At 48.1% G+C, this 22,206-nt stretch overlaps 1 protein-coding gene across 1 annotated transcript in view; it reads right to left on the bottom strand.

The window, feature by feature from the left end:
* Nucleotides 1-21,821: 21,821 nt before the first annotated feature.
* LOC124094123 (uncharacterized) overlaps nt 21,822-22,206 on the bottom strand; it is a 35,574-nt gene continuing 35,189 nt past the window's right edge. The window contains exon 5 of the mRNA XM_058580360.1: nt 21,822-22,160. Within this exon, the coding sequence (XP_058436343.1) occupies nt 21,822-22,160 (339 nt within the window). The remainder of the gene's footprint in view (nt 22,161-22,206) is intronic.

The following is a 22,206-nucleotide window of genomic DNA, read 5'->3' as shown; positions in this document are numbered from 1 at the left end:
TAACTATTCTTGTTGTAATGTAGTCCAGCATTTTGCTAGCTCTTCATGGGGGAATCCTGGGGCTTCATCTTCCTTAGGATTGTAGGTCATTTAGTCCAGACTTTTTCCCACTCACCGGAAGAGGTGGAAATAATTCTCCTAAAAGTTTCTGACCCTGAAGACTGTGGGTAATGTAGTCCTGCATTTTGTCAGTTTGCTTCTGTGAGGTGACCGCCCCCAATAGATTGTGGGTAATGTAGTCCAGTATTGGTTCTCTCTGCAGAACCAATACTGGACTACATTACCCACAATCTGCCCCATTAGGATTGTAATGAAGTCCCTGTATTTTCTGGCTCAGAGGGGTTGATTTTGTGCACTTCTACCTCCCCCTCCGTGGATTATAAATAATGTAGTTCAGCATTTTGGCTGCCTGGGGGGTGAAGAAAGGGTGCTCTTGAGAACTTCTGCAACAGAGGACTGAAGGCACTGTAATGCAACATTGTGCTGGCTCCTGTGGGGGAATCTGGGAGCCTCTGCCACCTCAGGATTGTGAATAATTTAGTCACATGTTTTACCAGCTCACGTGAGGCACGGGAATCCTGTGATTTCTGTCCCCCAGGATTGTGGGTAATGTAGTCCCATGTTACAGCTCATGGTGAAGGAATTCCTATGAACCTCCCATTCCCACCTCCACCCCAAGCATTGTGGGTAATGTAGTCTAGTGTTTTGCTGGTTCTCTGTGGGGGTTCCTGAGAGCTTCTTCCCCCTTAGGACTGTGGATAATGTAGTCCCACACTTTGCTAGCTCACAGTGGGGAGCACTCTCTACTGCCCCCTGAGAATTGTGGGTAATGTAGTCCAATGTTTTTCCCACATACACCTCTGTCAGATGTCTATGTAAGCACAGTTATCACCACAGTGGCTTCTGGGAATTATCAGACAAATCACTCAACTGTGTGCAAACTTACCCAGAATACATATAAACAATGAAGCAGCATTAGCCTTTGCCCTCAGGCACTAGTGAGTCTCCCTGTGCTGGGAATCCCAGGCCTCCCATGCACTACCTTGAGTTTGTGCCTCAATTTCTCCTTTTAGTGTGCTGGGTTTTCTCCCCATAAAATATACTATGACCGTGAGCATTCAAAGCTTCACAAGGAATACTTTCATAAAATTAAGTCCCACCAAAATATTACCTACAAAAGTAAAAACAAGGCAGAGCTTCTTTCTCAGCACCTGGGATAGTGGACAAAGAGGCTTTTCCTCATTCTTCCCCCACGTTTTTCCTCAGATAGATTTCAGTTATCCCCAAATCACTGTGCCATCCACATGTAGATTCCTAGGGGAGGAAATCTCATGATACACATGGTCCCTAGGTGTCCCCAGCCAAGGCATCTCCCTGTGAGGGTATCAAGGAAGCTCTGTCACAACAGTCATTGCTCCAAGGTGCCTTTAGCCTGCATCCATGGTCCCTTCCTGGGTGGGTTCCCAGTTTTGGGGTAGAGTTACCTCACTGTGGACATGGGCACCAGGTGTCCTCAGCTACAGCATTTCCCTGTGTGGGTCCCAAGGAGAAGGAAGCTTTTGTCACCACACTCATAGCCCCAAGGTGTCCACAGCAATGGTCTCCCCTGGTGGACCACAAGGGTGAGGGTTACAGCAAGTCTTGAAGGTTTGGGTTACCTCACTGTGGACATAGACCCCAGGTACTCCCAGCCATGGAATTCTGCCAGGTGAGTCCTGAGAAGAAAGTTTGCTGTGGGAATAGGACATCCATCCCTGGTAGTCACATGATTCAAGGGGATTAGAAAAAGTCACTCTGAGAACCCTCTTCTGGCCATTGTAGGCAGTTGAGGATAATCAGTGCTCACTGTTCAGCATTGGCCCTGCTCCCCCTTGTGACAGTCCTGGTGAAGCTCTGAAATTCATGGTTTTGATTTTATGGGGCCATGATTTTAGAAATTAAACAGCAATAGAATCCACCATACCATGTTCATAAAGGATAAAGATAGAAAAAAAAAGCAAAATACATAGTCAATAAGAAAAAATCAATTGATTTCTTATATATCAGCAAAACTATATAGGAAAAATTGGAATTTAAAAACTAGAATAAGAAAAAATTGAACTATTCCATTTACAATAGCACCCCCAAAATTGAAAAGTTATATGTTTTAAATTACAACTATACTTTTAGAAAATCTTGAAACAATTGAAAGAAATCAAACAAAATATGAATAGAGATATTCGTTTTTCAGGTCTCTACATAGTAAAGATGAAATTCTCTCACAGTTGATTTGCAGATTCAGCACAATCACACTCAAATTTCCAGAAAATTGTTTCTGAACCTAGAATAGATGTCACAGACTACAGAAGGACAAAGAACTCACACATCTGTATCACAACACCTGTCAGAAAGCTGAAGTAGTGAGGAAAAAGTGATACTGTGAAGGAATACACAGGTAGATAAATGGAGATGAGTGGAGAGCCCAAAATTCACACATGCCTAGAGGCAGCTGATTTTATCAAGGGAAAAAGACCTTCATGAAGAAAACAGCATCTACTGCACAGATGGTGATGGAGTGTTTGGAAACCCTATGGGAGAAATGGACATGGAAAACCTTTATAAGGTTCACAAAACTCACTCTAAATAGTCCATGGCTTATATAAAAAAATGTGAAACTATAATAATTATAGTAGAAACTACTATGACCATGTTTCATATTGAGATTTTATAAAAAAAAAACTACAGCTGCAAAAACAAATACATGAAAGAAAGAATTGATAATGTGGACTTAATTTAAATTGTTGCTGCGCATGGTGGGGCAGGCCTGTAGTCTCAGCTATTAGGTAGCCTGAGGCGACTTAGCAAGACCCTGTCTCAAAGTAAAACAGTTAAGAAGAGCTGGAAATATAGCTCAGTGGTAGAACATCCCTGTGTTTTATGCTCAGTACCAATTTTTTTAAAAAATATTTTTAGTAGTTATTGATGGACCTTTATTTATTTAATTGCTTATATGTGGTGCTGAGAATCGAACCCAGTGCCTCATGCATGCTAGGCAAGTGCTCTACCACTGAGCCACAACTCCAGCTCCCCCCCCCCCAATTTTTTTTAAATAAAAACATCTACTCTGAAAATTTCACATTAAGGGAACAAAAAAATTAAGCCAGAGACTGGTGAAAATATTTGGAAAATCTATGAAGTCAATCTAAAGTGGACTTGTATCCTAAATATGGTAAGAAACAATCAAATTATAATGGGTTAATATCTGAACTGATAACTCACCAAAGAAGATATGAAAAGGGCAAAGAAGTATAGAAATGCTGCTCAGCTACACCTGACATGAGTGGAAATGACCTACAATGCTGTATGGAACTTCAACTGCATTCAATGACTACAAAATTTTTCAATGAGTATTGATTGGAAGATGTAGAACCAGAACTCTCATTCATTGCTGGTGAAATGCATAATAGTTCATCACTTTTAAAAGTTTTAAGTTTTTTTTCCAGAGCAATACATAAGCACACCATATGATCCAATTTAAACAATTGCTTAGAAAATATGTCTTGAAAATATGTATATACAACATGCAGTTATACACAGAAGTTCTATTCAGAATGGACAAAGAGATTCAGTGTTCTCTTTATTCCACAACATAAGTTTGCACATTGAAGCTGAAATTGAACCCATTATCCCATGCCTGAATCTAAAAACATGGCCCTATGGCTTGAATGTTTGCATTCCACGTGTTTAAAATTTAATGTGTTAGAAACTCAATCTCCAAAATTCCAGAATCCAGAAAGCCCACCAATCTCTCATGCCCCCCTAGCCATCCACGATTTGGAACAGCCAAGGTGTCCCTTTTAATCTCAGCAGGAAGGGTGTCTCAGAAAGGCACAGAAGAGGATGCTCCACCTGCTCATGGTACCTCACCTGTGTCCACTGGGCCCAGCCAGCCTTTTAAGGTCGTGAGGGTAGAATAATCTGGGGGCTACAACCCTCTTCTCAAACCCAATGAATAACAATTTAATCAAAATCCATCCTTGTCAACCCTCCCTGGGTCTTCCTCGGTCAGGTTTCCCTCTCAGTACTCAAAGGAGATGCCCCATGGACACAAGTATTTCAGAATGCAGCCCACACCCCATTCAGAAGACTAATGGGGTGCAGGAATGTGATCTTGTGCACAGGTGGTGGGAAGGAGGAACATTCCCCTCTCTAGGGAAGACTTCACTGCACAGAGGACACAGGGAGCTCAATTCTGATCTGTGGCTGCTGCTCAATTTCTGAACATTTCTCAAATTCTCCCTGTAACACAAGGAGCTGCCAAACACACTATTAAAGGGTGGAAGTGTTTTTTTCTCCACAGAAACCTTAAGAAATTTCTGGGGACCTCTGTTTTTTACTCAAAATGAAGCTCTATAACTGTAGTTGAAAAACTGAGAATCTTTACCTGCTCTTTATGGGGGGCTGACCTGGCTCCCCAGATATACTTCTGGCCAGATGCCCCTGAAAGTTCAAGTAGCCTTCTGCCTCCCCAGAAGGCATACAGGAGGCCCAACTTTAGGCCAATGTGCCCAGAAAGCCAACAAAGCATTACATACAGAAGAACCTCTCCCAAATCTTCCCCATGGCACCTCCTGGCCCTGTGCAGGCCATACTCTGGACTCTGGAGGGGACAATGCCCTGCAACAACCCCACTCCAGCTCTCAGTCCCCTAACATCCAGCTGTGAGTTGTCTCTGATCTTTGTTAACCTCATCTATTCATATCAACAACACTAGCTGAGCCTTTCTCAGCCTTGAGCTCTAAATCATGCAGGAAGAGGGAAACATGTGGTGCTCATAGGAAGGCCTCACCTTGCTGGAGAGCAGGAGTTGGCTCAGCTCTATGGCAGACAATGGGACCTGGGATGGCAGATGGTGCTGGCAGCTGCTCTGGGGCCCTGGCAGAAGAACAGTGTTGAGACGGGCCCTGCCTCAGGGGTGCTATGTGACAAGTTATTGCAGTCCTCCTTTTTACACATCAGGATGGGCCCTGTCTCCATAACAAGATCACCCCACCAATGTGTTTCCACATTAGGAGTCATCCTAGGTGCTCAATGTGAATCCTGAATACTCTCTTCTGTCAGTGCTCAATCCTGTAAAGGATGTCTGTTAAGAGGGAAATGTGACACACCCTGAACAGAGTTGATCCACAAGTCACAGGGCAAGAGAAAATAGGGTGTCAGAGCAAGTTTATGGAGATGGATCCAGTGCACGCATGTGAAGGAGGAGATGGTGAAGGATGGGCCTGAGTTATGAAGGAGATAGGAGGCCATTAGGACAAAGTTAAGGAGCAGGAGGAGGGAGAGCAGAGAATGGGCAAACATAGTCACCCAGGACAACAGTTATTCCTAAACATGTCAACACATGCCTCCATGTTGGCGGTCAGTTGTGCACCAGGGAAAGTGAAGGTGTTTGCAGAGCATACATGCACAGGAATGTTCACAGCAGCCTATTTTGTAATGCTCTGTTATGGGTCAGGCTATATGGGCAATGATCAACGACTCCATTTTATCCTGAGACTCCATATCCTGTAAGAAATACTTCTCCTATGGGAAAGACCTGCCTCTGTACTCATTAATATTTACCTAGCATAGCATACTTTTCAATACAAAATGTCAATTCTTATACAAAGTAAAACTGTTCTCTTTTGGTCCCATTTTTCTTGGGCAATGTACCCTGACAGAGATTGTCTAGAAACCATTAGTAGTAACTGTTAGTAATTATTCTCTAACTTGTACTCAACTGGGGTCATTTTGACACACTTCCCTTTTGCTGGCTTGCTGCTATGGCAACATAGAACATCCATTGCATTGTTTCATTAACTGCTCAGTTCAGGTTCTGTACCCTGCTTGCTTGCAGCTACATCAACCTGGATGTGGCTTTTGCCTTTAAATACCCTAAAATGTTGAAGTTCAAGGCTGTTTTCTGCAGAGACAACTTGGTCCTATAGGAAGCAGTCCTAGCCAGTCAGAATAAAGACTGTTCAATTTGGACAAAACTGGGAATTGGTGTGTTTTCTGAGTGACCTGCCCCACAACATAACCACCAACATGCACATGTCATCCACAGAAGAACAGGTAAGCAACTGTCAGCCACCCACAGGGACACAGATGGCTCTGAGGCATCTGTTCTACCCTGGCAACAGCAAGTTCATCTGTGTTCTAATAATTGTATCATTTCAGCAAGCAGAGGATGTGATGTGGGGGCTACCACCCTTTCCTCATATTCCCTAATTCTGCCCTCACTGAGCACCTGCCTTGGGTCCCCAGATCTTTAGCTCTATCCCAGGGACCTAGTCCTGGTGGCCACTAATGGAGATAGGACACGTGTGGTGGAGATGATCCTCTCTCCACTTGAGAACCTCAGATCATCCCATCACACTTCTCCATCCCACCCCCTCTCTCTGCAACCCAAAACCTGTATTCCCAGTCTGGAGGCCTTGGTCATAATCTCTCCACAGAGGACCCCAGAACATTCCACCACAATGTCTAACCTGTCTCTGTGGTCTCCTACTTGTTTTCCCATCTTTGAACTTGGTCTCTCTCTCTCCAAAGGGGACCCCAGATGACACCTTCACACTTTCAACCCCATCTCTGCAGTTCCCCAGAGACCTTGGTCATCTCTGTTGCATCTTCAATAGTACATAGCTTTGATGTTATCAAAAGCAGTTTCTTACCTAGGCTGTTAAAGACCCTCCCCAGACTGTTCTTTTATTAGAAGGCAAAACTGCTATTTTTGAAAGATGTAGGCAGGAACTATTAGAGTTTTCAGAAATCCTTGAGGAAGGCTTTATCTGCATATTCTGAGATGGCAAGTCTATAAATCAGGCAGTATCCAACCTCATGTCCTGCAGAAATGCTTATCTAGGCCAAAGGCTCTTGGGGCCTACCTCGGGGGACCATAAATCAGGAGTCGATGGTGGAAGCACTGTCACCAGGAAGCTGCCCACCTCTGCCAGCTCATCACTTGGGCCTGGACCCTTCTCCAGGAACACTCTGGTGATGGCTGCTGCATGGGTGGGTAAATCCTGTAAGGAAAGAAAATCCACAATCCACTGGAGGAAGGAGGGAGCATAGTCCACATGCAGTATAACACAACCTCAAGTAGGGAGGCAGACATGGCATCCAGCCCAGCTATCCCAGGCCACCTGAGCCAAGTTCATCACTGCTGTGCCCCAGCCTCCCTCTCTAAACCCTGGTCTCCAACTAAGGAAGGAGGGGAACTGAGCAGGAGAGATGGCCCCACTGCCTGAGGGGATGACAGCACCTGGCAGCCAGTGGCCTTGAAATTGTGTTTGTCCTAGGAGATCTGTGCTGGAAATGCTGTATGCCTGGGGATTGTGGTTCTGTAGATTATGATTTGGGGTCATCTGGCATTAGTGGTTGTGGTTGAATGTGACAGGTTTTGTTTGTCCTAATGGCTCAGCAATGGGTGAGTTTTAGGACAATGACCAGATCTGAGGGCAACAGCAGACATCCTTGTTTTGATTCTGCAGAAAAGAGGCTTTATCTCATTTATCCAAATTTCCAGTGAGAAAGAGGGTCATTGATCAGTTGTCCCCTGTGCAGAGATTGGCTGAGGTGCATCACCCCTACTTACCACATGGTAAGAGCCTCCAGAACCCTACTTCTCCCTTCTGTCACCCCGGCTCTTGGCCACTTGAACCGAGCTTGCCTGTGGTTCACCCTGACCCTGATTATAAGCACTTCACTCTCTTTGTACCTCAATGTCACCCTCAATCTCTCCTAGAAGCACAGTGGGCACCTGCCTCCAGGTTCTCTCAGTCATTTTTCACCATTTACTCTCCTTATACCCCAAATGCTAGAGAGCACCCAATGCTCCAAGGATTCTCCACAATAAGCAGGCACATCATAGATTACCTTACCCACAATCTGAGTGGCAGATACTGCCAGGATCCCATGTAGAAATCAGCAAAGGGCAAATATTAACCCAATCCCTAGCCCTTGCCCTAATCCTAGCCCTAACCCTAACTTCTCAGAATTCTCAGGATCCCAGGGCAAGCATGAGGCATTCATCTTTATGTGACTACTAGCAGAGGTATGTGGGCAAAACTCAGAATTATATCAACCATGATGCCAAGGGGCAGAAGTTGTCAGAGCCCTCCTCTTACAGTGAGTGGGCTAAATACATGACTATATTACCCACAATTCTAATTGGAAAAAACCACCAGGATCCCTAGAAGATAATTGGCAAAATGCTAAACATTGTATTTAATCCCAGAGGTTTGGGAGGCTGAGGTTGAAGGATTACAAGTTCAAAGCTGGCCTTAGAAATTTAGTGAGGCCCTAAGCAACTTAACAAGACCTTGTCTCAAAAAATAAAAAGTTTGGAGATGTGGCTCAGTGCTTAAGCACCCCTGGGTTCAATCCCTAGTACCAAAACAAACCCTAAACTTACCATAGCCCTAATACTGGCCCTAACAATACTCAGAATCCTCAGGGCATCAGGGTATATGGCTTTCAGTTTCCATGGCATTCCTAACAGAGGTGAGAGGGCAAAACTCACAATAACATTACCCATAATTGTTGCATTTCTCATGACTAAAACACTTAGGGTCACTCCAGGTAAACTGAACTGGGTTGCATGAAGTAATCACACAAGAGACAGAGAAATCTTTTTCTTGGGTCCTGTGAAGGCTCCTCTGACCTTAGGGGTTCATGTAAAGAGAGAGAGAACATGTGCTGAACCCTTTAATTGGGGAGAAGCCATTCAAATGATGCAAGTGGTCAGGTTTCATGGGGTTGAGTGTGGCTTCATGATGTCTGCTGACAGCAGGTTGACTGACAGCTAGAAAGGCCATGCTCAAAAGCATGGCCTTTTTATAGGGAGTTTCCATGGAACATTCTATCCCAAATAGGGCAAAGGGGTAGTGTTACAAAAGAATAGGTGAGTGTAGCTCAACCTCAGGGGTATGCCTACTCAGAAGACTGGCCTTGCTATCTGAGTGGGGGAAAAGACCGAGTCATGAGTCATTACCACGCCAACTACAGTGATCTTTCAGATCCTTGTGGTGCATCAGGACTGGAAGGCATGGTAGCTCAATGTGGCTCCCCACATATTCCCCCTTTCTTAATATTTAAATACCATTGGGGGATTATATCTTTTAGTCACTGGATTCTTGGTCCGAGGTCATCATGATTTACTATTGAAACACAAAAGGAATTAGTAGAAAACATATTATCTCAATGAAACACCATGTGGAATGTTTCAACATATTTAGGATTAAAGTCATTTAATTAACTTTGGAAGATCCAGGTTATTATCATTATTTTGCCAATGCTTATCAGAAGATTCTTAATCTTTTCCCAATTTTATTGGGAAGCATTCTGTTTGGCCCTAGTAACATAGACATTTTTATTTGGCATGGCATTTAGGCCTTTCCACAAACCATAGAGCAGAGAGTTCATTCACAATATTTATTACAGTGGCTGTTTAGAGCATTTTAACTTAGTTCCAATCCTTCCATCAGCACTTATCTGACTATGAAGAATCTTGGAAGTAATTTAAGTCAAATATTAAGAAAATCAATATAAGTTTTAAGATATAACCACAAGAAATATTGTAGAAGCAAGGAATAATATTTAAAGTATCACTTCAAGGATCATGAGATCAAGAGCTTGCCTAGGTCTGGTTAATTGGGATGCACCTGTTTTAAAGCCTGAACATTAACTTCAGCATATAATAGATCTGAAATATTAGCTAGAAATAACCAGAGATAACAATAATATAAGTTGTATTTTTCATCCTTACTCTTAATTCTCACATTTAAGGAGTTTCTTAGGTCTGTCAGTAATATAAATATTCTGAAGGTTGGAGTTAAACATCAAAACATCTTTTTGGATGCCGTCTCACTGAGAGTTTAAAGTTTCTAGGAGTTATGGCATCCTCATGTAATTGTTCTTGTCTATTCTAGGAGACCAGCCTAAAATATGTACTTTATTTCTAGATATCTTGTGTTGTACTGACAAGACATGCACAATCCATCCACTTAGAAAAGATATCAACTTCTATTGTAGAAATATTAGGGCAATAATACATTGGTGGATATTCTATGTAAATAACTGTCTTGAATAGGAAACAATCTATTTCATTAATTTTTCTGACAATTGTCTAGATAAGTAAATATAGTCTTAATCTTAGAGACCAGCATGATTGGCTGGTTTAGGTTTCTTATATGCTGTCTTTTTCTCAAATGATACTTCTAGACATCCTGTTTACCATAGGATCAACATATAGGTGTAGTTGACCACTACATTCAGTGAAGACAGAATTAGGAAGTCAGTATAGATAGGTACATTGAGTCAGGTCAGGTCAAAGAGGCCAATTTTGAGTGAGTCTGGGAAGTTGAAGACTGTCCCCTGAGGGATCTTATCAAGAACGTGCCTCTGCTCCAACCTGTTGCCAAGGTAACCTGTCCCAGGAGTTTGCCCTCCCTACAGGGAGCTACATGGTTGTTAATATGTCCAGGACTACTCTACACTGCTCTTCCCTCTTCAGCCCACCTATTTCCGACCTTTTGACCCACCCGCTGAGCATTCCTGGGCCTAGTCACTAGAAAGGAAGGTGAAAGATAAGGGGTGGGGAAAGGCAGGAGAACAAAGAAAGCCTAGATCATATAAAAAGGGCAGAGCACCTTGCTTCTTGGGATACCAGCTATGACCCCCTTCTCCCTCATGGGAGAAGTCTATGTTACCCCTTTTGAAATAAACCCTGGTTCATATGCTTACCTCAGCATGCTTCTCTAATGTTCAAACTTCATGGGGAAGCAGAACTTGTCACCCAATAACTAGTGGTATCATCAGTACAGTTAATCTAGTTAATCTAATCCTGTGCCAGGTTTCTCAGTCATTATCATGATGACAGGTTTAAACTTTATCTTTTGAAATCTGATTAATTTACTGAATCATTTTGGTAACAATAAGACTCAGTATCACAATTTAAGAAAATTTTGAAATATTTGTAAGATGTATTGTGTGCCTGTGGAGTCCTGTTTTCCCCCTTTTCTTTATTTAATAAAATTGATTAAAGGCCTGGTATAAATTCTAATATATTAATATATGAATCTGGATCTTTTGGAAATCTCCCTGAATTTATTTTGGTCTATATTAAGTTTGAGAGGTTTCCTTTGATTATAGTTTCTGGTAGATAAAATTTTAAGGCCTTCTCTTAAGAGTAATTAAGGCTAGATATGAAAATGAGATACCTTTTATTGATTATTGTAATTTCCCAATATATAGATAGTTAATTTATTCTAACAATTTAGAAAGAACCATTAACCTCTTTCTGAGGCAAGGTCTTAAAATATCTCTATGTTTCAGAATACTATCCTTTAATTAGGTGTCTCTTAATTGTCTTTTAGAAAATATGATTAAGGTTACTTCCCAGTGTAGAGAGTGATATATAAATCTTATCATATTTTTTTTACAGATAATAGGTCTAGTCAGAGAACTTATAAAGTACCAATGAATTTTCAACACAGTTTTGCTCAAAACTAAAATACAACTTTAATTTGGAAAACCTCAGTCCTAATAAAATGTTCTCCCAAATCTCATAATTTTCCAAGAAACAAAGTAACATGCAAGAATCAGCAGTGTCTTTGAATTAATAAAATTTAGTAACCAAGGAGAATTGTCAAAATTGGGATCTAAGTCAGCAGTTTAATATATTTAGTGTTTAATTAAGGATATGAATTTATTGAAAAAATTAATCCTTGCCTTAAACAGTAGAAATAATTAGGCAATAAAGATCTTCCTTAAAGAAAATAAACTTAATATTTTAATATGTCTTCATCATGTCTAAATATGGACAAAATATTCGCTCATATCAGCATAGTAAAATCAGGAAAATAGCCTGAAATATACTTAAATTAATCAGTTAAAATTCTTATAGTCAGTCCAGTACATATAAAACTATTTCTCAATTGTTTTAACTTTCTATATGATCTGTCTGTCTAGATAATGATATAAAGATCGATTTAGGAAAATATCTTTATCATTAAAACCTAGAATAGAAAGACATTGTTTTACCCAAAGATGATTTTTTTCTTCTTCTGAGGACGTCCAATGTGTGCTTCTTCTCTGTTGAAGCATCTTCTTTTCTTTTAAAACTTTTCCTGGTTATACTTTGGAACAATTTCTGAAAACTTTAGAATCAAAACAAGTTATCATACCTTGATAAGAAAAAATATCTTAATGAAAACATAGTTAAAGTACTTGGATATTTCTGTAGACAGAATTATATCTGTTTATCATCTAATACAGTTTGTATACTAATATGAGATTACTTGATTGTTGTTTGACCTCTTGAAAGAAAATATTATAGTAAAATACATTTATCTCAAATATCTGCAATTGAAAGGCAGAGCATCAGATAAATGCATGTATAAGAAATGTATAAATTATGTGTTTTATATTAAAGAAAAACAATTAGATAAACATATATTAACTAAACAATTAGACACTTAGACAACTAAACTGCTCTGGAAGGGAATCCAGGGGTGCGCCTAGAGATGAGGCCCACAAGGGTTTCCCAGCATGGCCTCTCCTAGGGCTGCTCTGAGGAGAGGGGAGCTTTGCCCTCTCTGTGGAATGACCCATGTTGTCCAGCAGTCAGGGTTCCTATGCTCAGCTCTGAGGAGAAAGCTCCCTCCTCAGCCTGAGGCCCAGACAGCATCCAAGGTGGACCTAGGCCCCCCATTCAGCCTTCCACTATGGTTATCACCTGAAACTTTGCTGGGAGTGGAGATGCCCCATGGGAGAGGAGACACCCTGCTGGGAGGGAAGACACCCCCTCTAAGGGAGTCACACCCCCTCTAGTGGTGATGCTCCTCCTAAGGGAGAGACACCAGCTGACAGGGAAGCCAACCCCTGGGAGGGGAGATACCCATATGTGAGGGGAGATGCATGCCCCCACAAACCCAGACAGCCCCCTATGGAAGAGAAACACCCTGCTAGAAGGGGAGACACCCCTAGGACTGGAGCCACCCCCTAGAAGTAAAGACACCCTGCTAGGAGAGCAGAGGCCCCCACTCTAGGGCAGACACCTCCATGGGATGGGGAGACACCCTGCTGGGAAGAGAAGAAGAGAAGCTCCTTCTGGAAGGGAAGCACCCTGGGCTTCTGGGGACTCTGCTTCTTCCTCCACCCCAGAAATGTTCCCACTGCTGTCCCTAGGTCTGGCTGTACTTTCTGTGGCATAAGGAGGAATGAAATCTCTAGAGAGGAGAAAAGGTAGTCCAGGAGCCATCTCTCTGCACCCCAGGTGTGAAGAAAAGCAGTGAAATCCCAGCCTATGGTGGCCAGTCTAGGAGTTGGGAAACCTGAACTCCAACCAAGTCCCAGCAGATTCTGGAAGCTGAAGGCTTCACCTGCCCCCTGCCTCGAGTGTCCCAATAGACATACTTATCCCACCAGGGTGCCTAGGCCTGGCATCTCCTCTAGGCTGACCTGAGGAGGGAATCCCGGGCATCGCTAGAGACATGGTCCATGAGGGTCCCCAGCCTGGCATTTCCAAAGGCTCCTGTGAGGAGAAGAAACCTGGGCATCCCTAGAGACATGGCCCACCAGGGTCCCCAGGCCTGACATCTCCCCCAGGCTGCTCTGAGGAAAGGGAACACCACGTGTCCCTAGAGAATTGGCCGAGTATGTACCCAAGCCAGGATTCTTCCTCAGGCTGGTCTGAGGAGAGGAACCTGAGGCATCCGTAGAGATATAGCCAAGAGGGTCTCCAGGCCTGACATCTCCCCCAGGCTGCTCTAAGAGGGTACCCCTGGGATACTCTTAGAGATGTGGCCTGAGAGGTTTTTCTGGCTTGTCATCTATTCTGGCGGCTCTGTTGAGAGGGGGACTCTGCCCTTCTTGTGGAATGACTCACCTTTTCCAGTAGTCAGTGTTCCTCTGCTCAGCTCTGAGAAGAAAGTTCCCTACTCAGACTGAGGGTGACACAGAAACCCATGTGCACCTAGAGACATGGCCTTCCTGGGATGTGAAGACATCCTGCAGAGAGGGAAAAAGCTCCCACTTAGAGGGGAGCTGCTGGGGCTTCCTGGGGACTCTGCTTCTTCCTCCACCTCAGGAGTTACTGGATGAAACCTACTCCCACTACAGTATCTAGGTCTGGCTTGGTTGTCTCTAGCACCAAGAGGAGTGGAATCCCTAGAGAGAACAAAAAGGAGTCCGGGAGTCACTTCACTGCACCCCAGCCAGTCCAAAACCAGATCAGGCCTGCTGAGGCCAGGGGCCAGACAGGCACATGGAGCCCTGCTTCACTCCTGTGCCCAAGGAGAGAGGTCAGTAATGGGCCACCACGGAGGTGTATTGGAAGTGGTTTTGACACAGGGTGACATAATCCAACTTTGTGGCATTAGAGGTTTGAAGAAAACCAGTGAAATCCTAGCCCATGGTGGCCACTCTCAAGGTTGGGAAAACCTGAACTCACCAAGCCTCAGTGGCTTCCTCCCCAGAGTGTCCCCAGAGATGTGGCTCACCAGGGATCCAGGCCTGGCACCTCCCCCTGGCTGCTCTGAGGAAAGGTAAGCTGAGGTGTCCACAGAGATGTGAAGAGTGTCCCCAGGCCAGACATCTCCTTGTGGTTGCTCTGAGGAGAGGGAACCTTGGGATTCCCTAGAGATGTAGCCCACCAGGGTGGCCAGGCCTGGCAACTCCCCCAGATGGCTCTGATGAGAGGGAACCCCGGGCATCCATAGAGACATCACTCACCATTGTCCCCAAGCCTGGCATCTCTTCTAGGCTGCTCTGAGAAGAATACCCCTGGCATTGCTAGAGATGTGGTCAAGAAGGTCCCAGGTCTGGTGTCTCCTCAGGCTGCTCTGAGGAGAGTGAACCCCAGGATGTACCTAGAGTCATGGCCAAGAGTGTCCCCAGGCCCGGCATCTCCCTGAGGTGGTTCTGAGGAAAGGAAACCTGGCAGCCCTGTAGACTTGGCCCACGAGGGTCCCCAGGTCTGGCATCTCTCCCAGGCCACTCAGGGAGGAAACCCAGGGGCACACCTAGAAATGAGGTCCACGAGGGTTTCCCAGCTAGTGAGCCCTGAGGCTGCTCTGAGGAGAGGAGACCTCTGCCCTCCCTGTGGAATGACCCATATTGTCCAGCAGAAAGAGTTCCTCTGCTCAGCTCTGAGGAGGAAGCTCCCTCCTCAGCCTGAGGACCAGACAGCTCCCAAGGTGGCACCCAGGCCCCGCCCTCAGCCCCCCACTATGCTACTCACCTGAAGCTTGGCTGAGAGTGGAGATGCCCCCTAGGAGGGGAGACATCCTGCTGCTAGGGGAGACACCCCTCTAGGGGAGTCACACCACTCTAGGGGAGAGACACCTGTTGAGAGGGAAGCCAACCCCTGGGAGGGGAGATTCCCTGCTGGGAGGGGAGATGCTTGCCCCACCAACCCAGACAACCCCTAGGGAAGAGAGACACTCTGCAAGGAGTGGAGACACTCTTGGGAGTGGAGCAACCCCCTAGAAGTGGAGACCCTGCTGGGAGGGGAGATGCCCTGCTGGGAGGACAGAGGCCCCCACACTAGGGGAGACAATTCCCTGAGATGGGGAGACATCCTGCTTGGAGGGGAGAAACTCCTGCTGGAAGGGGAGCATCCTAGGCTTCCTGGGGACTCTGCCACCTGCCTTGAGTGTCCCAAGAGACATACATAGCCCACCAGGGTGCCTAGGCCTTGAGTCTCCCCTAGGCTGACCTGAGGAGGGAACCCCAGGTATAGCTAGATACCCTCCACCCCAGGAGTGTTCCCTAGGCTGACACTAGGTCTGGCTGTGCTGTCTGTGGCATGAGGAGGAGTGAAATCTCTAGAGAGCAGAAAAGGGAGTCCAGGGGCCACCTTCTTGCACCCCAGCCTGTCCCCCACCAGGTCAGGCCTGCTGTGGCCAAGGGCCAGGCAGTCACAGTGAGCCCTTCTTCACTCTTGCACTCAAGGGCAGAGGCCAGAAAGGGGCCAGCACAGAGGCCTCTGGAAATGGTCTTTGACACATGTGACAGAAGCCCACTTTAGGATAAGGGGTGTAAAGAAAAGCAGTGAAATCCCAGCCCATGGTGGCCAGTCTAGGAGTTAGGAAACCTGAACTCTGACCGAGCCCCAGCAGCTTCTGGGAGCTGCAGGTTGCCCCTGCCCCCTGTCTCAAGTGTCCCAAGAGACATACTTAGCTCACCAGGGTGCCTAGGCCTGGCATCTCCCCTAGGCTGATCTAAGGATGGAACCCCGGGCATTGCTAGAGACGTGGTCCATGAGGGTCCCCAGCCTAGCATTTCTTAAGGCTCTTCTGAGGAGAGGAAACCTGAGCATCCCTAGAGACATGGCCCACCAGGGTCCCCAGGCCGGACATCTCCCTGAGGCTGCTCTGAGGAAAGGGAACCCCACATGTCCCTAGAGACATGGCTAAGAGTGTCCCCAAGCCAGGAATCTTCCTCAGGCTGGTCTGAGGAGAGGAACCCAAGGCATCTGTAGATTTGTAGCCAAGAGGGTCTTCAGGCCTGGCATATCCCCCAGGCTATTCTCTGTGGGTACCCCCAGTATCCCCTAGAGATGTGTCCCATGAGGGTTTTCTGGCTTGTCATCTTTTCTGGCTAGTCTGAGAAGAGGGTGACTCTGCCCTCCTTGTGGAATGACCCACCTTGTCCTGCAGTAAGGGTTCCTCTGCTCACCTCTGAGAAGAAAGCTCCCTACTCATGCTGAGGGTGACACGGTTTCCAAGATAGCAACCAGTTCCTGCCCTCAGCCCCTCTGCCTGCAAAACTCACCTGAATCTTGGCTGGGAGTGGAGATGCCCCCTAAGAGGGGAGACACACTGCTGGGAGGAGAGATGCTCACCCCCATTACCCCAGATGCCCCCCAGCAAAGAGAGACACTTTGTTGGGAGTGGGACACCCCTGGGAGTAGAGCAAGCCCCTGGGATTGGAGACACCCTGCTAGGAGGGGAGAAGCCACAACCATAGTAGATATGCCTTCCTGGGATGTAAAGACACCCTGCAGAGAGGGGAAAAGCTTCCACTTGGAGGGGAGCTGCCAGGGCTTCCTGGGGACTCTGCTTCTTCCTCCACCTCAGGAGTTACCGGATGAAACCTGTTCCCACTACAGTATCTAGGTCAGGCTCTGTTGTCTCTAGCACCAAGAGGAGTGGAATCTCTAGAGAGAACAAAAGGGAGTTCAGAAGCCACCTCCTGGCACCCCAGCCAGTCCTCCACAAGATCAGGCCTGCTGAGGCCAGGGGCCAGATAACCACATGGAGCCCCACTTCACTCCTGTGCCCAAGGACAGAGGCCAGCAATGGGACACCACAGAGGCCTCTTGGAAGTGAATTTTTGACACAGGGTGACATAACTCAACTTTGTGGCATCAGAGGTTTGAAGAAAACCAGTGAAATCCTAGCCCACTCTCAAGGTTGGGAAAACCTGAACTCACCAAGCCTCAGCGGCTTCCTGCACAGAGTGTCCCTAGATATGTGGCTCACTGGGGACCCAGGCCTGGCACCTCCCCATGGGTGCTCTGAGGAAAGGGAAGCCAAGGTGTCACAGAGATGTGAAGAGGGTCCCTAGGCCAGACATCGCCTACTGGCTGCTCCGAGGAGAGGGAACCTTGGGATTCTCTAGAGATGTAGCCCAACAGGGTGGCCAGGCCTGGCCTCTCCACCCAGACTGCTCTGATGAGAGGGTACCCTGGGCATCCCTAGAGACATCACTCACCATTGTCCCCAGTCCTGGCATCTCTTCTAGGCTTCTCTGAGAAGAGTACCCCCGGCATTGCTAGTGACGTCGTCAAGAGGGTCCCAGGCCTGGCATCTCCTCATGCTGCTCTGAGAGAAACCCGGGGCATACCTAGAGTCATTGCCAACAGTGTCCCCAGGCCTGGCTTTTCCCCCCAGCTGTATTGAGGAGAGGAACCCCGGCAGCTCTGGAGACTTGGCCCACCAGGGTCCCCAGGCCTGGCATCTCTCAAAGGCTGCTCAGGGGGGGAGCCCAGGGGCACACCTAGAGATGAGGTCGAGGAGGGTCTCCCAGCCTGGCATGTCCTGGGGCAGCTTTGAGGAGAGGGGAGCTCTGTGCCCTCTGTGGAATGACCCACATTGTCCAGCAATCATGGTTCCTCTGCTCAGCTCTGAGGAGAAAGCTCCCTCCTCAGCCTGAGGGCCAAACCGCATCCAAGGTGGAACCCAGGCCCCACCCTCATCCCCCCACGATGATACTCACCTGAAGCTGGCTGGGAGTGGAGATGCCCCCTAGAGGGGAGAAACTGGGCTGCCAGGGATGATTCCCCCTCTAAGGGAGTCACCCCCTCTAGGGGAGACACACCTGCTGAGAGGGAAGCCAACCCTTGGGAGGGGAGGTTACATGCTGGGAGTGGAGATGCTTGCCCTCACCAACCCAGACAACCCCTAGGGAAGGGAGACACTCTGCTAAAAGGAGAGACACCCCTGGTAGTGGAGCCACCCCCTAGAAGTGGAGACACCCTGCTGGGAGGGCAGAGGCCCCCACTCTAGGGGAGACACTTGCTTTGGATGGGGAGACATTTGGCTGGGAGGGGAGAAGTTCCTTCTGGGAGGAGAGCATTTTGGGCTTCCTGGGGACTCTGCTTCTTCCTTCACCCCAGGAGTGTTCCCCCTGCTCTCACCAGGTCTGGGTGTGCTGTCTGTGGCATGAGGAGGAGTGAAATTTCTAGAGAGTGGAAAAGGGGGTCCAGGAGCTTCCTTCTTGCACCACAGCCTGTCCCCAACCAGGTCAGGCTTACTGCGGCCAGGGGCCAAGCAGCCACAGTGAGCCCTTCTTCACTCCTGTGCCCAAGGGCAGAGGCCAGATAGGGGCCACCACAGAGGTATCTGGAAGTGGTCTTTAACATAGTGTAACAGAAGCCCACTTTAGGATCAGGGGTATGAAGAAAAGCAGTGAAATCCCAGCCCATTGTGGTCAGTCTAGCAGTTGGGAAACCTGAACTCTGACCAAGCCCCAGCAGCTTCTGGGAGCTGTAGGCTTCACCTGTCCCCTGCTGTGAGTGTCCCAAGAGACATATATAGGCCACAAGTGTGCCTAGGCTTGGCGTCTCCATAGGCTGACCTGAGGAGGGAAACTCGGACATCGTTAGAGACATGGTCCATGAAGGTCCCCAGCCTGGAATTTCCAAAGGCTCCTCTGAGGAGAGGAACCCCAGCATCTCTAGAGATGTGGCCCACCAGGTTCCCCAGGCCTGATGTCTCCTCCAGGCTGCTCTGAGGTAAGGGAACCCCACATGTCCGTAGAGACATGGCCGAGTAGGTCCCCAAGCCAGGATTCTTCCTCAGGCTGGTCTGAGGAGAAGACCAGAGGCATCTATAGAGATACAGCCAAGATGGACTCTTGGCCTGGCATCTCCCCCAGGCTGCTTTCTGAGGGTACCCCTGGGATACTCATAGTGACGTGGCCTGAGAGGGTTTTCTGGCTTGTCATCTATTCTGGCTGCTCTGATGAGAGGGGGACTCTGCCCTCCTTGTGGGATGACCCACCTTATCCAGCAGTCAGGGTTCCTCTGCTCAGCTCTGAGAAGAAAGCTCCCTACTCAGCCTGATGGCAACATAGTTTCTAAGGTGGCAACCAGTTCCAGTCCTCAGCCCCTCTGCCCACAAAACTCACCTGAATCTTGGCTGGCAGTGGAGATGTCCCCTAAGAGGGGAGACACAATGCAGGGAGGAGAGATGCTCACCCCCATGACCCCAGATGCCCCCCCCCAGCAAAGTGAGACACTTTGCTGGGATGAGAGAAACCCCTGGGAGTGGAGCAAGCCCCTGGGATTGGAACCACCCTGCTAGGAGGGGAGAAGCTCCAACCATAGGGGAGATGGTGGCACTGTTGTCTCTAGCTCTGAGGAGAGGGAGAGTCTGCCCTTCTTGTGGAATGACTCACCTTTTCCAGCAGTCAGTGTCCCTCTGCTCAGCTCTGAGAAGAAAGCTCCCTGCTTAGACTGAAGGTGACACAGAACCCCATGTGTACCTAGAGACATGGCCTTCCTGGGATGGGAAGACATCCTGCAGAGAGGGAAAAAGCTCCCACTTGGAGGGGAGCTGCTGGGGCTTTCTGGGGGCTCTGCTTCTTCCTCCACCTCAGGAGTTACTGGATGAAACCTGTTCCCACTACAGTATCTAGGTCTGGTTCTGTTGTCTCTAGCACCAAGAGAAGTGGAATCTCTAAAGAGAACAAAAGGGAGTCCAGGAGCCACCTCCCTGCACCCCAGGCAGTCCTCCTTCAAATCAGGCCTGCTGCGTCCAGAGGCCAGGCAGCCTCATGGAGCCCTGCTTACCTCCTGTGCCCAAGGACAGAGGCCAGCAATGGGACACCACAGAGGCCTCTTGGAAGTGGAGTTTGACACAGGGTGACATAAGCCAACTTTGGGGGATCAGAAATTTGAAGAAAACCAGTGAAATCCTAGCCCATGGTGGCCACTCTCAAGGTTGGGAAAACCTGAACTCACCAAGCCTCAGGGGCTTCCTGCACAGAGTGTCCCTAGATATGTGGCTCACTGGGGACCCAGGCCTGGCACCTCCCCCTGAGTGATCTGAGGAAAAGGAAGCCGAGGTGTCCATAGAGATGTAAAGAGGGTCCCCAAGCCAAAAATCTCCTCTTGTCTGCACCGAGGAGAGGGAACCTTGGGATTCTCTAGAGATGCAGCCCACCAGGGTGGCCAGGCCTGGTATCTCCCCCGAGACTGCTGTGATGAGAGGGAACCCTGGGCATCCCTAGAGATGTCACTCACCATTGTTCCCAGGCCTGGCATCTCTTCTAGGCTGCTCTGAGAAGACTACCCCCAGCATCACTAGAGACGTGTTCATAGGGTCCAGGCCTGGCATCTCCTCATGCTGCTCTAAGGAGAGGGAACCCCGGGGCGTACCTACAGTCATGGCCAAGAGTGTCCCCAGGCCTGGCATCTCCCCCATGCTGTTCTGAGGAGAGGAACAATGGCGGCCCTGGAGACTTGGCCCACCAGGGTCCCCAGGACTGGCTTCTCTCCCAGGCTGCTCAGCTAGAGAACCCAGAGGAACCTAGAGATGAGGTCCACGAGTGTTTCCCAGCCTGGCATGTCCTGGGGCTGCTCTGAGGAGAGGGGAGCTCTGTCCTCCCTGTGGAATGACCAAATTGGTTCAGCAGTCAGGGTTCCTCTGCTAAGCTCTGAGGAGAAAGCTTCCTCCTCAGCCTGAGGGCCAAATAGCATCCAAGGTGGCACCCAACACCGACCCTCAGCCCCCCACTATGCTACTCACCTGGAGCTTGGTTGTAAGTGGAGATGCCCCTAGGAGGGGAGACACCCTGCTGCTAGGGGACACACCCCATTCTAGGGGAGAGACACCTGCTGAGAGGGAAGCCAATCCCTGGGAGGGGAGATTCCCTCCTGGGAGGGGACATGCTTGCCCCAACCAACCTAGACAGCCCCTAGAGAAGGGACACACTCAGCTAGGAGGGGAGATACCCCTGGAAGTTTAGCTACCCCTAAAAGTGGAGACAACCTGCTGGGAGGGGAGATACCCTGCTGGGAGGGCAGAGGCCCCCACTCTAGGGGAGACACCTCCCTGGGATGGGGAGACACCTCCCTGGGATGGGGAGACACCCTGCAGGGAGGGGAGAAGCTCCTGCTGGGATGGGAGCATCCTGGGCTTCCTGGGGACTGTGCTTCTTCTTCAACCCCAGGAGTGTTCCCACTGCTGTCACTAGGTCTGGCTGTGCTGTTTGTGGCATGAGGACTAAAATCTCTAGAGAGCAGAAAAGGGGGTCCAGGAGCCACCTCCCTGCATCCCAGCTTTCCCCCATCAGGTCAAGCCTGCTGCGGCCAGGGGCCACACAGCCACAGTGAGGCGTTCTTCACTCCTGTGCCCGAGGACAGAGGCCATAATGGGGCCACCACAGAGGCCTCTGGAAGTGATCTTTGAGACAGGGTGACAAAAGACCACTTTAGGATCAGGGCTGTGAAGAAAAGCAGTGGAATCCCGGCCCATGGTGGCCAGCCTAGGAGTTGGGAAACCTGAACTCAGACCAAGCCTCAGCAGCTTCTGGGAGCTGCAGGCTGCACCTGCAACCTGCCTCAAGTGTCGCAAGAGACCTACATAGCCCACCAGGGTGCCTAGGCCTGGCGTCTCCCCTAGGCTGACCTGAGGAGGGAATCCCGGGCATCACTAGAGAACATGTTCAATGAGG

The sequence above is a fragment of the Marmota monax genome, unplaced genomic scaffold (assembly GCF_021218885.2).
Source record: "Marmota monax isolate L192 unplaced genomic scaffold, Marmota_monax_Labrador192_F-V1.1 WCK01_AAM20220418_F8-fsc00195, whole genome shotgun sequence".
NCBI classification, from domain to species: Eukaryota; Metazoa; Chordata; class Mammalia; order Rodentia; family Sciuridae; genus Marmota; species Marmota monax.
The sequence above is the reverse complement of the archived record's forward strand: the minus strand, read 5'-3'. Positions and strand labels throughout refer to the sequence as shown.